This window comes from Lacerta agilis, chromosome 4 (assembly GCF_009819535.1).
Source record: "Lacerta agilis isolate rLacAgi1 chromosome 4, rLacAgi1.pri, whole genome shotgun sequence".
Taxonomy (NCBI): Eukaryota; Metazoa; Chordata; class Lepidosauria; order Squamata; family Lacertidae; genus Lacerta; species Lacerta agilis.
Window position 1 is genome coordinate 89,624,876 of NC_046315.1, and position 12,732 is coordinate 89,637,607.

At 42.4% G+C, this 12,732-nt stretch overlaps 1 protein-coding gene across 1 annotated transcript in view; it reads right to left on the reverse strand.

Moving 5' to 3' along the window:
• Positions 1-393: 393 nt before the first annotated feature.
• The window catches only part of ABCC4 (ATP binding cassette subfamily C member 4), a 161,973-nt gene continuing 149,634 nt past the window's right edge, over positions 394-12,732 (reverse strand). The window contains 2 exon segments of the mRNA XM_033147888.1: positions 394-619; positions 6,293-6,427. Of these exon segments, the coding sequence (XP_033003779.1) occupies positions 512-619; positions 6,293-6,427 (243 nt within the window). The 3' untranslated portion in view covers positions 394-511.

The following is a 12,732-nucleotide window of genomic DNA, read 5'->3' on the forward strand; positions in this document are numbered from 1 at the left end:
ATGCTCATGCAGGAGAAAACTAAAGCATTGCCACAACAGCGCCGTTCTTTCCAGCACAGCACCACTGTATTAAGAGCACCTTTATGTAGCAACCTTATGAATCCAGGAGATACGATCAGGAGTGAAATCTTTCTGTGCAGTACTCCTGGCGTCAAGGCACTTTTATGGGAGTTGAGAAAAAACAGGATTTCCCGGGCCTCGGTTGCCCAGCATGGAATATGGCTATACATATTTCGGGGCAATCTTCTGCTGCTAATTCCACAGGATCAAGCAGTTACAAAGAGAGATTCAAAATGTATTGTCTTTTTAAAAAAATATTGAACTGCATTACATTCAAATGGAAGGAACAGGAGTAATGCAAAACTCTTCTCCCCCAAATATATATATATGTAACAAGTAGCTATTCAGTGCAAAAACAGTCTTTTCAATTAAGAGCAATATTTGGTTTGCATCGTATTAGCATTTACATTCTGCTAAATAAACAAAATCCAACACCCACAATTGCTTGGGATCATAGTGCAGTCTCAAAAATAATTAATCCTTGTGAATCATCAGCTGATGAGTTGGTGGCTGCTTGGCCGTTTGGAATAACTTCAGGGTAATTTTTCTTAAAATAAACCTAGGGAGGAGGGGAAAGTTCTATGTTAGTTTCATAAAGCAGCTTGTTCTAAATACTGCAATAAAGGATGCATAACAATGGGAGAAGTACACAGTTGTAATACATATATTTTCCTTTAAAAGTAGCAAAACTGTCGTCTGCTGTTCCAACAACTTGCAGCCAAGCTGCGGTGCATCAACATACATGCCTGCTATTCCCACTCAAAGTGCTAATAATTCAGATCAACTGATAACTTTATCATTTGACATTAAACAGATAAATAAAATCCTTTTACCGGCTCAGAAATGGAGATAAATTAAAAACAGGGTGACAAAAGCAGCTTCAAAATCTAGTGTCTGCACAAGGGCTTTTCATTTTCACACATAAAAATAAGCACAATGGATTTGGATGTTAATATCAAGGTTGTAATCCCTGCATTTTACAAACTATGATTGACAACCATTGAAACTTCGGGATGTACGTATGAAAGATCCCAGCGTTTAATTTGCGCCGTGGAGGAGTCATAGAGCCTTATAGAAATGTGATCTGGGGATAGGGTGCCACAATAATGAAAGGGAAAGGGAGAGCCGTAACAAAGGCTCCACCAAGCAACTTCTCTAAAATGTAAGATGATACCAAATAATAGGACAGTTCTTTGCCGAGCCTTTGAGTTCTTGAATTCTACCAATTTCTAGCTGAACTGCCAGAGATACAGGTTTCCTGATAAATGTATAATCAGAACATAAAGGAAATGAAATGCTGTCAAGTTTCACTGTTCCACAATCATCAGTTTTTAGTAGCTGTATCATATCTCTGCTCCCTGACAGATGCGTGTAACAAAATGAAATAATGTCAAGACTTGTGTGCTCTTATCGGAAAATGTGTTTGGGTGAAAAAGGACTTCAAAATGTATTTTCCCCCCAAAGAAGAATGTGAAAAGTTTTGTCTGAGCCTTTAAAACACACACAAAATATACTATCTTCCCCCCGGCTGACATGTGTCATGAGTTAGGCCTAATATTCATGCTGCCATGAAATGAGAGCATGAAACCCTAATCTTTAGTAATTTGAGTTGTTTGGGTATGTTCCAGTAAAGCTGTTAATAAATCGTTCTTTTAATTTACATAGAAAGGCCACCATCCAGTGAACGCTTTTACATGTCAGCCAATATTTGCCAACCTGGAACTCCTCTTGCATGCTATGGGAATCTCATGTTCTAAAGATGCAACACACCTGATACAACACACCTACAACGGAAACGGCTGCCAACTTATTATCAGACAGGGCTCCTGTTCTTATGAACTGTGCAGAAATTCAGCGGAAGACACTTTTCTTATCACAGGCCCCCCCCAATGTGATGTCGTTTCCCGCTGAATTATTGCATACCATATGCCTCTTTTAGGCAGAGACACCATTCCACAAAAAGAGTCTGGCGATTCCAGTTTTAAAAAAAAACACCTCTTGGGGTTCTGTGGGATGAAATCCAGTGCCTAGCATGGAGCTTTTATAATTTCAGGCTCATATGATACGAGTAGTAGCCAGGGTCTATCTACCAAGAGTACTGGTGTATGGGTTACCAGACCCAGAGCCCAGACTCTGAGCTTTCATTTCATTTCATTTCAAAGCAAGTCACTAGCCCTCAAAGGAAGAATATTCCGAGGTGAAATCTACAGGTAACCTAAGTGATTTCTGCGAGAGAAGCCTGCATAGCTGCTCCCACCTTTTTAGGCATGTGACGTCAGAGCTGTGACTATTGCAACACTTTTTTGCGCACCAGGCTACAGGAAACCCTAGAGTCTTAAAGGGCTGCTATTTCTCCCTACCCTTTAGTGCACTTTTCCTACTTCAGTCTCATATTCTAATCTCCTTGGAATTTCCGACGTTTGCGCTTCCTTTTATCCTAGCAATCAGGATGCGACTTTCCTGTAGTGGGTTTATCTGAGATCAGATGCCCCCTAGAAGTTGTTTTTTAGGGGAAGGAAACAACTAACTTGTTACTCTCCCACACCTTTTGCTTAGTAGGCTCTGAAGACCTGGGACCGAACTAGAAACGTGGTGCTCCCACCACTCCTTGCCCCCTCCCCACTTTGTAACCACACTGTATGTAACTCCTCCCCCTCTTGTATCATTGGCTGCTGACTGCAATGGGGTGGCAACAGCAGAAAGGGCATACGGTCAGGTGGCACCCATTTGCCTCCTGTCGCATCTGCGTAGAGATAACCCTTGGGAACAATGCATTTTAAGATAGTATTTTAACCTAAGGTGAAAAAGTGAGCTTCCTTTAAGAATGTTAATAGTGAGACTCTGCCACATTACCCTAGGACAGAATGAAAGCAGCAGCAGCCTTTCAGCCCTCCCTGAAAGCATCTCAGGGTGGAAAGGAGAAGAGAAAGCATTTAGTTGAGTTAGAGTCTTAATACTGCAAGATATATGAGCAAGAAGTCCCTGGCACGTCGAAGAAACGAGGATACTATGAAATAAAGATCACAATGACTACGTTAAAAAACACTTTTAAAAGGAGTTACTTGCAGTATCAGAAATTTTAATCTTTGCTCAATGTACCTATCCAGAATCAAAGCTTTGGGAGGAACCACAGGGATTACCTGGTTCAGCTTTCCAGCACTGAACCAAAAATTCAACCCAGATCCTGAACAGATTCTAAAGAGAGAGGGGGATTCCCCCTGCCAGACTTAAAGATTTACTATGAAGCAGCTGCCTTTTGCTGGTTGAAAGAATTGTTTACATTAGAAGATACAGATGTGTTAGATTTGGAAGGCTATGGCAATGTATTTGGATGGCATGCATATTTGTGGTATGACAAGGTTAAGGCCCATAAAGGTTTCAATCCCATATTATTAGAAATGCTTTGTTCCAGGTTTGGTTGAGAAATAAAGATTTGTTAGAAAGGAAAACACCCAGGTGGATTTGACCTTTAGAAGCTAAAGCTCATAAAAGAATAAACATGGAAGGAAATTGGCCAAGATATAGTGATATTGGAAACTATGGAAAACAGGTATAAAATTTTCAGCATGTAACAGCTTGAGAGAAAATGTTGAGAAAATGATGTATAAGTGGTATTTAACACCAGTTAAGTTGGCAAAAATGTATCAAGGACAATGTAACAAATGCTGGAAGTGTAAGCAAGTAGAAGGGACATTTTTTCATATGTGGGGGACGTGCCCAAAAGTAAGACTTCTGGGAGAAGATATATAATGAACTGAAAAAAGGTGCTGAAAAACACATTTAGTAAAAAACCAGAAGCGTTTTTACTGGGTATCTTAAATCATGAGATCCCAAGACAAGATAGAATAGTCTTTATGTATGCCACAACAGCAGCAAGAATCTTATTGGCAAAAAACTGGAAGACAGAAGAAATACCAACGATAGAAGAATGGCAGATGAAAATGATGGACTATATGGAGCTTGCTGAACTGACTGGGAAACTCTGAGACCAGAGGGACGACGCGGTGGAGAAAGATTGGAGTAAATTTAAATTATATCTAAAGAATTATGCTAAGATTTGCATTTAAAACAACCAGGAAGAAACTGAGAGGCAGCAGATATTGAAGTTAGATAAGTAGTAGTAATAGATGAAGTAGTGTTAAGGAGTTAAAAATAAAAAGAAAGTTTTTTTATATTAACGATAGATTATAAAAAGGTAAAGAAATTACTAAAGATGATTTATAATGAAAGCAGACGGAGAGGATGTGAGGAAGTCAATTTACAATGTTATAAAAGAGGATTAGATAGATTTAAGTAATTGTTTGTATTAATTTTTCTTTTGTAGTGTAGTTTGTTGTAACATAATTTTTGTTGTATGTGTTGTTTGTTTGTTTTAAAAAATCAATAATTTTTTTGGGGGGGGGAGGGAACAAAAACAAAAATTCAACCCAGATCCCTTTCTATACTTTTTCAAGAAGCTGGTTGCAGCAATTTCAGAGCTTCTCCAGAAGAGCTGTTTGTTTGCTTAATGACACTCTATCTACTCTCCGTTCATCAAAACCTCCTTCTTCTTTCCTTTTATTTAAAAGACGGCCAGATTTAAAGAACAGGGATCAAGGATGACCAGTTGAAACCAAGAGTTTGAAGCCATTTTAAAACGGATCATTGTAAACCGTGGTTAGGATTAACTGCACAGATCAACTGATGTGTGTGTGTGTTTGTGGAGAACACGATCCTGAGGCCTGCTAACTATGGCTAAGGGCTTAGGCCCTTAAAATGTCAGTAAGTTGACATATTAAATTCTTTCGCTGCCTAAGAATTCAGGGTCAGGGATCAGTGCAAGGGTGAGGGCTGACCAAACGTGGGGCTCCTTATCTTCTTCCTGCCACTGCTACCTTACTTCTCTTCTTTGCGGCAGCAGTGGCAGTGCCTGATGCTTCGCTGCTGTTGCCCCGTTCCACCTCAGGCCTTGTTGTTGTTTGAGTGCTGGCAGGACAGTCAGCTTCACTGCCACCACCCCTTCCTCCTCCCAGTCTGAGCCTTGCTCTGAAAAAGACCCATGGAGATCCTTTCTCATAATGAAGCATTCTTGGTGAGGTGGCCTGGTCGGTGTCTGTGCCGCTACGGTAGCTTGCAGCGGCAGCTGAAGTAAGCCTAGGCCTGCTTAGATAAACCTAGGCTTCCCCCTCTATATTTAGACAGCCTTTCTCAGCTTAAATGACAAACACAGAAGTGGCATAGCCCCTCTCCAACCTACCTCACTCTGAGAAAGGACCCCCTTGGCCCTTTCTCAAATCTCACGCAGGACAAGGAGGTGGGTGGGTGGGCAGCTGGCCTGCAACCCATCCAGTGCACCCAATAATGTGGCAAATGGAGAGTTGGGGCAGGGCACCAATTTGCTTCTCTCCTGCTCCTGCTGCATGAAAACAATTGCCTCATTCCTCCTCGTCGTGAGGTCAGCCCTGACTACTGTAAATAGCCATTTACCTGGTTATCTGTGGTGAATAAAAGTGATTTACTGGTGCCAAGGTTGGGAAACATTTGTCATATTTTGGAAGAGTTTATTAGCTCCCCTCCCCCACCCGCTGCCTTTTCGAGGTCAAATATTTTATACAAATGACTAACTAAGGTATGAGTACACAAGCAGGCCAGGAATTATTTTATTGGGCTTATGTGCAAGGTAGCAAGGACTAAATTGTCATTAGAGACTGGAAAATGGATTCAGTGTGGTGTTGCTGTTGTTTTTGCCCAAAGAGTCAGAGGAAAAACTAGTGCTTTAAAGAATACTATATATTCACATTGGATATGGAATTTTCTTGTAGTTGGCATAGCACATGCATAAACTGCAGATTTGCTGGACAAAAAAAGCATGGGCTCTAGAAGCACAGTGAATCTTCATTGCAACCCTGTCTTCAATTTGCGACACGGTGGTCAGGGAAAAGCAAAGCATGTCTAGGACCAGAGTATGTATTATCTTCCCCGCAGATATAAAAACAAACAATCCCATGCATAGTTGTTGTCTGCAATGGCAGCATGTCATTTTCAGCTCTGGGTATATATTATTCTAAATCCCAGTAATAAAGCACTGAAAAACAAGAGTTTATAACTGAAAAGCCACGAGACCTTTAACTATAGTGGAGAAGATGGGGTTTTCTGAAATACTGAATATGCTAACTTGTGAAAAGTAAATTGTTGAGACAAACTTAATTACAACATTTTAGCAGGGGTAGGGAGAGGCGGAGAACAGCCTTACCTGTTTTGCTGTTTCCATTATGGATGCAGCTTCAGCCTTGCCCACTTGTTGAACCATCTTGTAAAACAGGCTCTCCTTTTCTTGTAGCAAAATGTACGGCTCATCATATTCTTTCAGACGTCCTGAATCCAAAACCTGATGAGTCAGCGGAAAGCCAGCCAGTTAACAACAGGTGAAGTTTGGCAACAACAAAAACAAGTACTTTGCTCGGCGCAACAGCCCAATGATGTCACATGCGCATGAATTTTATGGGCCTGAGAGCTGAATGCTCCAGATTCACTTTCAACAGGAAAAGTAAATTAGTGCTGTAAACTACTGTTTAGCAACGTACCGTAACTTACCATTATTTAGTTATTATATGTGAAGTTTCTACAGTGGTAGGCTTTGAGGAAGGACTATTCTAGCCCAGAATCCTGCTCTCACAATAGCGAGAGGCGGGAAACTGAGGCTACAAGCAGGATGCAATTGCAATGGCCTGCTGCCACTTATTTCCCCCCATTTCGGCCCTGATTTTCAGGGCCATACATGTAAAATTATTTTTTTAAAAAATAGAGTACTGGTATATACTGCAAGAGCCAAACTACTAGAAATATGTCATTAAGGCATTCATCTAGTGAAAAAATAGGTAAAGGGTCCCTGGACAGTTAAGTCCAGTCAAAGGCGACTATGGGGTTGCGGCGCTCATCTCGCTTTCAGGCCGAAGGAGCCGGTGTTTGTCCACAAAAAGCTTTTCGGTTCATGTGGCCAGCATGACTAAATAGTTTCTGGTGCAACAGGACACTGTGATGGAACCCAGAGTGCATGGAAACACCATTTACCTTCCCACCACAGTGGTAACTATTTATTTACTTGTGCATTCGAACTGCTAGGTTGGCAGGAGATGGGACAAAGCAATGGGAGCTCACTCCATCACGTTGATTTGAACCGCTGACCTTCTGACTGGCAAGCCCAAGAGCCTCAGTGCTTTAGACCACAGAGCCACCCAATGGCTGACACAACAGAAATGCCAGCATCTGAAATATTTTGACTTCCTCAATCCATTGCAGTAGACACTGGCCTACTCCTAAGTGGGCTTGGGGACCAATCCTATACACAAGAAGCTGGCATAAAGCAGCCCGACAGTAAGTTAAGCCAGTATAAAGTTTCACTAGGTCCAAACTCCATTTGGGAGCAGGCCTAAGCTTGGCAAGTGAAAATCAAGCCTGTAAAACAGTGTTTGAGTTACACCACACTTCTTGCCAGCTTAGCTTATGCAGGTTTGCCAGGTGATGTGTCTGAGCTGAATGAGTTTAGGATCCAGCCTAACTCCGCTTTTCCTGCCCTGCCCCCACCACAGGGCTTATGACAGCTTAAAATCCACCAGACTCGGCTCAGTGGTGCAAACACACCAGCAGAGCCAAACCGATGTTCCTGTTGGTTGGTTTGCACTGCACTGACCTCCCTTGTCAGTTCTTCCTCCAGGTATGCAGTGACTCAGCTGCCAGGAGGTCAGGTGAATGCCACTTCAACACTCTGTCCTGCTACTGGTGGGTTTTACTCCACTACATATGCTTTGGTCTGTAGCCTGTATCTGTGTCATTTAGCTCAATAAATATCACACAACACTGCAAATATTCTCAACCTGTATTTTAACTTCTCACCACTGATATCTACTGTTTAACATATACAATGATACATTATCAATGTTACATATTCATTGCAATCTTTTATTTACTACAGTTAATCATAATTAAGAGAATCTTTCTTCAGAGTTTAAGGATAATTGAATCTTTCATGTACACACAGTATTGGCACAACAATTAAGATGTCCTATAATTCGGCATTTCAATGTGTAATTTTAAAGAAGGATAGCTCTTTATTGTGTAACCACTCCCTTTGAAATGAAAGAGTGGGAAATCTAGTCTATAAATATAGGCTTCACCCTCTTCACCCTCACCTCACAGAGTGTTTGTTGTGGGGGAGGAAGGGAAAGGAGAATGTTAGCCGCTTTGAGACTCCTTCGGGTAGTGAAAAGCAGGATATCAAATCCAAACTCTTCTTCTTCTTCTCCTTCTCCTCACTATCGTCATTACACCAGAAGTACAGTGCCACCATGTCACCAAAACAAAAGACTACAATCATTGCTACTCCTAACTCCAAAACAAAGCCTGGGCGACTGGTGGCTGAAATATGGATACCATGATTCCACAAGCTGAACTGCCCTGAGACCCCCGGGTATAGGGCGGTATATAAATTCAATAAATAAAAATAAAATAAAAAAATAATCCAACATACTGTTAGTTTTTCAGAAAACGTGATCTGCCAATTTCTCATTCTCCACTCCAAATGTTTGGCAACCCCCTCCCCCAGTTTCACAGCCCCACTCAAGCAGGCTTGTTCCCTGGTGGGCTTGATTTGACTTGACAGATCACAAGTTATGCAGGTTCAGAATGAGCAGCACTGGAGGGCTGGGATGGAGCTGCAAAGATAAATAATCCTGCTCAGCCCCCCTCTTGAATTTCCCATGGCACCACCCATACGTCCTTAGGTTTTCTCCCTGGTAACTCGGGTTAGAAATTTGCTTTCAAAATATAACCAAAAGATCAGACACATAAGGTGCTTAATTCTGTGGCAAGCTCCCATGTTTATGCAGGCACCCCACAAAAAAAACGCAGGATACAAAATCTGGCAATAGGCGTGCACACAGATGCACCGAAACGAGACAAGGGACCAGGCAGCTGCCAGGGTTGTTGTTGTTTTATCTAAGGGGCCTGCGACCTGCTCGATCCCCACCCCGTTTCAGAGTCCCCAGCTACTTGGAATTTAATTAATTTCCAAACCATGTTTCAATTGATCATCTGCAGCAGCAGGGAAAAGCAGTGGTGAAAAGATCAGGTGTGATTTCATGAAGAATGCAAATGTTCCAGCCGCTGGGCTGCCACAGTTTTGTGGAATGAAATGGTTAAAGGGAAGGGTGCGTGGGGTGTGAGGAAGCCAAAAAGAGCAGCCTCTTGTGCGATTATGTTATATTTCAGAATAGCACCTGATGTCAAGTCGCAGATGTCAAAGTAGGGCCTAGGGCAAGGGATAGGCGCTTCTATTCCAACGAACGCATATATAAATTATAATCAAAACCTAATACTTTGGCCAAGTTTCTGACATTCCTGCTCAGGCTGAGAACTCTAGGAGATGAACCCAGAGGAACAAAGGTGTGTGTGGGGGGGGGGGGAGTTACCTCTAAGGCTAGTGAAAAGAGCGGCAGACTCCAACCCTTAACTATGTGTACTTTAGTGTTGTCATCAAAATTACACCCAGATTGAGGAGAGAGCTCTTCCTTATGGAACATGACAACTTAATTTTTTACTCCAGACAGTGCCACAGAATGCAACTGCTACATTCGTCTTCATAACCCAGACAGACTCAGAGTCACTGCAAGACAAGACAGGAATAATCCAAAAGGAGAGGGAGGCAGTAATATTCCAGCATAGAACCTGAGCTCGGGAGAACATGATTTGAGTACCAGATTTCATATAAATTAATTGGTGTGACCTTTTCTTCGATCCCACTATTCCTACAGAGGTATCGATTGCGCTGTTCAAATGGCTTCAGGTATGCTCCAAACCTGAACAGATGAGTTCTGAATGTTTAACCAGCTCTCAGGATGCTGTCCTAGCCTCCTGCTACTGCCCCATTTTGTATTTTCCTGGTTGCACGATTCCTCCTAGCCATTTAAAAATCCATAGAATTCCAGAATGTAACCATTTCTTTAATTAAGCAGAAACAACAACAACAACAAACCACACACAAAAATCAAATTCTCCAATAATAATATGTTTAGAGAAGACTCCCTACAAAAGACCCTGATGTTGGGAAAGATGGAGGGCACAAGGAGAAGGGGACGACAGAGGATGAGATAGTTGGACAGTGTTCTCGAAGTGACTGGCATGAGTTTGGCCAAACTGCAGGAGGCAGTGGAGGACAGGGGTGCCTGGCGTACTCTGGTCCATGGGGTCACGAAGAGTCGGACACGACTGAACAACGAACAACAACAATATCATGGAATTGTAGAGTTGGAAGGGACCCTAACCATCAGCTAATCCAGGGGTAGTCAACCTTTTTATACCTACTGTACCACCCACTAATGCATCTTTCTTGATGGTAAAATTTCCTTACCGCCCACCATTGCTCAATGGAAGGAGGATTCAGCTTGTGCCGTAGAACCCCTTACCACCCACCTAGAATCCTGAAACGCCCACTGGTGGACGGTAGGGACCAGGTTGACAACCCCTGATGAAGTCCAACGCCCTGCAATGCAGGAATATACAGCTGTCCTATATGGGGTTTGAACAGGCAACCTTGGCATTTCAGCACCACGCTCTAACCAACTGAGCTATCTCAATTGGGTTTTCTTCATTCTGAAAGTCATGATATTGGGTTTTACTCAGAGCTTGTTGTTGGCACCTGTCTGTCTCGAGAGACAATGGAGCGCACCTCAGGGGGTGAAGCCAATCCGCTAGAGAATCACAGTGCCTCCTATGGCTCTAGAGATCGATAACTCATATGTAACTGCTCTCTCCTGTGTTGTTTTTGCTGCATTAGCAGAAGAAAAGTGACCTCTCTGAGGGGTGCATGGGGTGTTGGGGAGGGGTAGTACCTCTGGTGGAGAACATGTTGTGCTCCTTCTGGGGTAGTCTGTCCACCTTTGTTTTTATGAGCTCTCATCTGTGGCTCCTAGAAGCTGTCAGCATGTGACAGTTGCCACGACCTGGGAAATAGCTTTGACTGGCTGGCTAAACCAGGTGAGGCTAGCTGATGGGTCTCAAACCCTCAGTGAGTTAGGCACTTCCCCTGCATGCAAAGACAGGCTCTGGGGGATTGAGCAGACGAGACCAATAGTGGGTCAAATGGTCGAGAAGGTGGTTACTACAAGTGTTGCAGAGGGAAATGGGAGGCAGGTGGGACAATTCCACCTGGGAAGGAAGCCCATCTAGGGGAAGGAAAACTCTGATCCGAAACCTCCAGTGCCATGCAGCTATATTCATCTGTCAGAAAGTCTTCACAAGTAAACTCTTAGGAAAAATCTGTACCTGCTACCTTGCAGGACATCTCTGAGAAAAGAGAAAGCTAAGGAGGGAACCCTACACCAGGGGTAGGCAAACTAAGGCCCGTGGGCTGGATGCGGCCCAATCGCCTTCTAAATCCGGCCCGCGGACATTCCGGGAATCAGCATATTTTTACATGAGTAGAATGTGTCCTTTTATTTAAAATGCATCTCTGGGTTATGTATGGGACATAGGAATTTGTTCACCCCCCCCCCAAAAAAAATAGTCCGGCCCACCACATGGTCTGAGGGATGGTGGATCAGCCCACGACTGAAAAAGGTTGCTGACCCCTGCCCTACACAAGTCTGGAGTTGAGTCCTTAAAACGGTTGGATGGGTGGTTTTGATGGATGTAATAGTGGAATACTGAATGGTTTAGTTTATATAAAATATGCAGGAATTTATGGTATGCAAAATGAACCATGGAAAGAGAAGAAGGGAAGTCATTGATATTTTAAGGATGTTTAAATGAGTATTCACAATTGTAAAACAGAAAATTAAATAAAACACACACACACACACAGGAGCTGATAAGAGTTGTAATCCAAATCATGTGCAGGACACAAGCCTGATCACTCTTACTAAAGTACATACCAACCCTACTTTTGTTTACAATGCTCAATAGGAAAGTCGGTATGTAAAGGGTTCCCTGAAGGTAGAACGTTTAAAAACCACTGCCTTGAAGAATAACTCTATGCTATTCCAAAATTCCACCGCTCAACTAAATTTGCATAACTAACCTCCCCACATGCTGTTTAGCAGTAAGAATTGCCAAGGAGAACACAAATCATAATAAGCCACAATCATGCCTAAAGCTGTTACACACCTGGATATTTTGTTTACCTGGTAAAGTGTTGGGGAAAGATTAATGTAGTTTGAAAGGAAAAAAGCGCTTGCAAGATGACCTACAAAGCCAAACATACATTCACTGCACACATTATTTCCTTCTAGCCACTAGATGGTATCAGAGCAAATATCCCCCAAGCTGAAAATTCAGAAGTTAACAGTATTTAAGGAATGTAAGCACATCTAAGGCATGTATCTCACACTACCTATTAATGAATCATGTATACAAGACTTAACAATGTTGTGAAACTCCAATGTCCACAATAAAATCACAATAAAAGTAGAAACTTTTATTTCAGCAGCAATGGGACTGCACCTATTGTTTAATAGGGTCACAAAACTAAGACATACAGCAGGGGTCAAATTATTCCACTAGTGTATTCCAAGAGCCTGGTAGAAAAGATAGGGTTTTACTTGGCTTCTAAAACTGGAAAGAAATGCTACCTAGTGTGTGTCTTTGGGAAATGTAATCCCAGATTGTGGCACTTCCACAAAGACACCTTTGATTGAATCA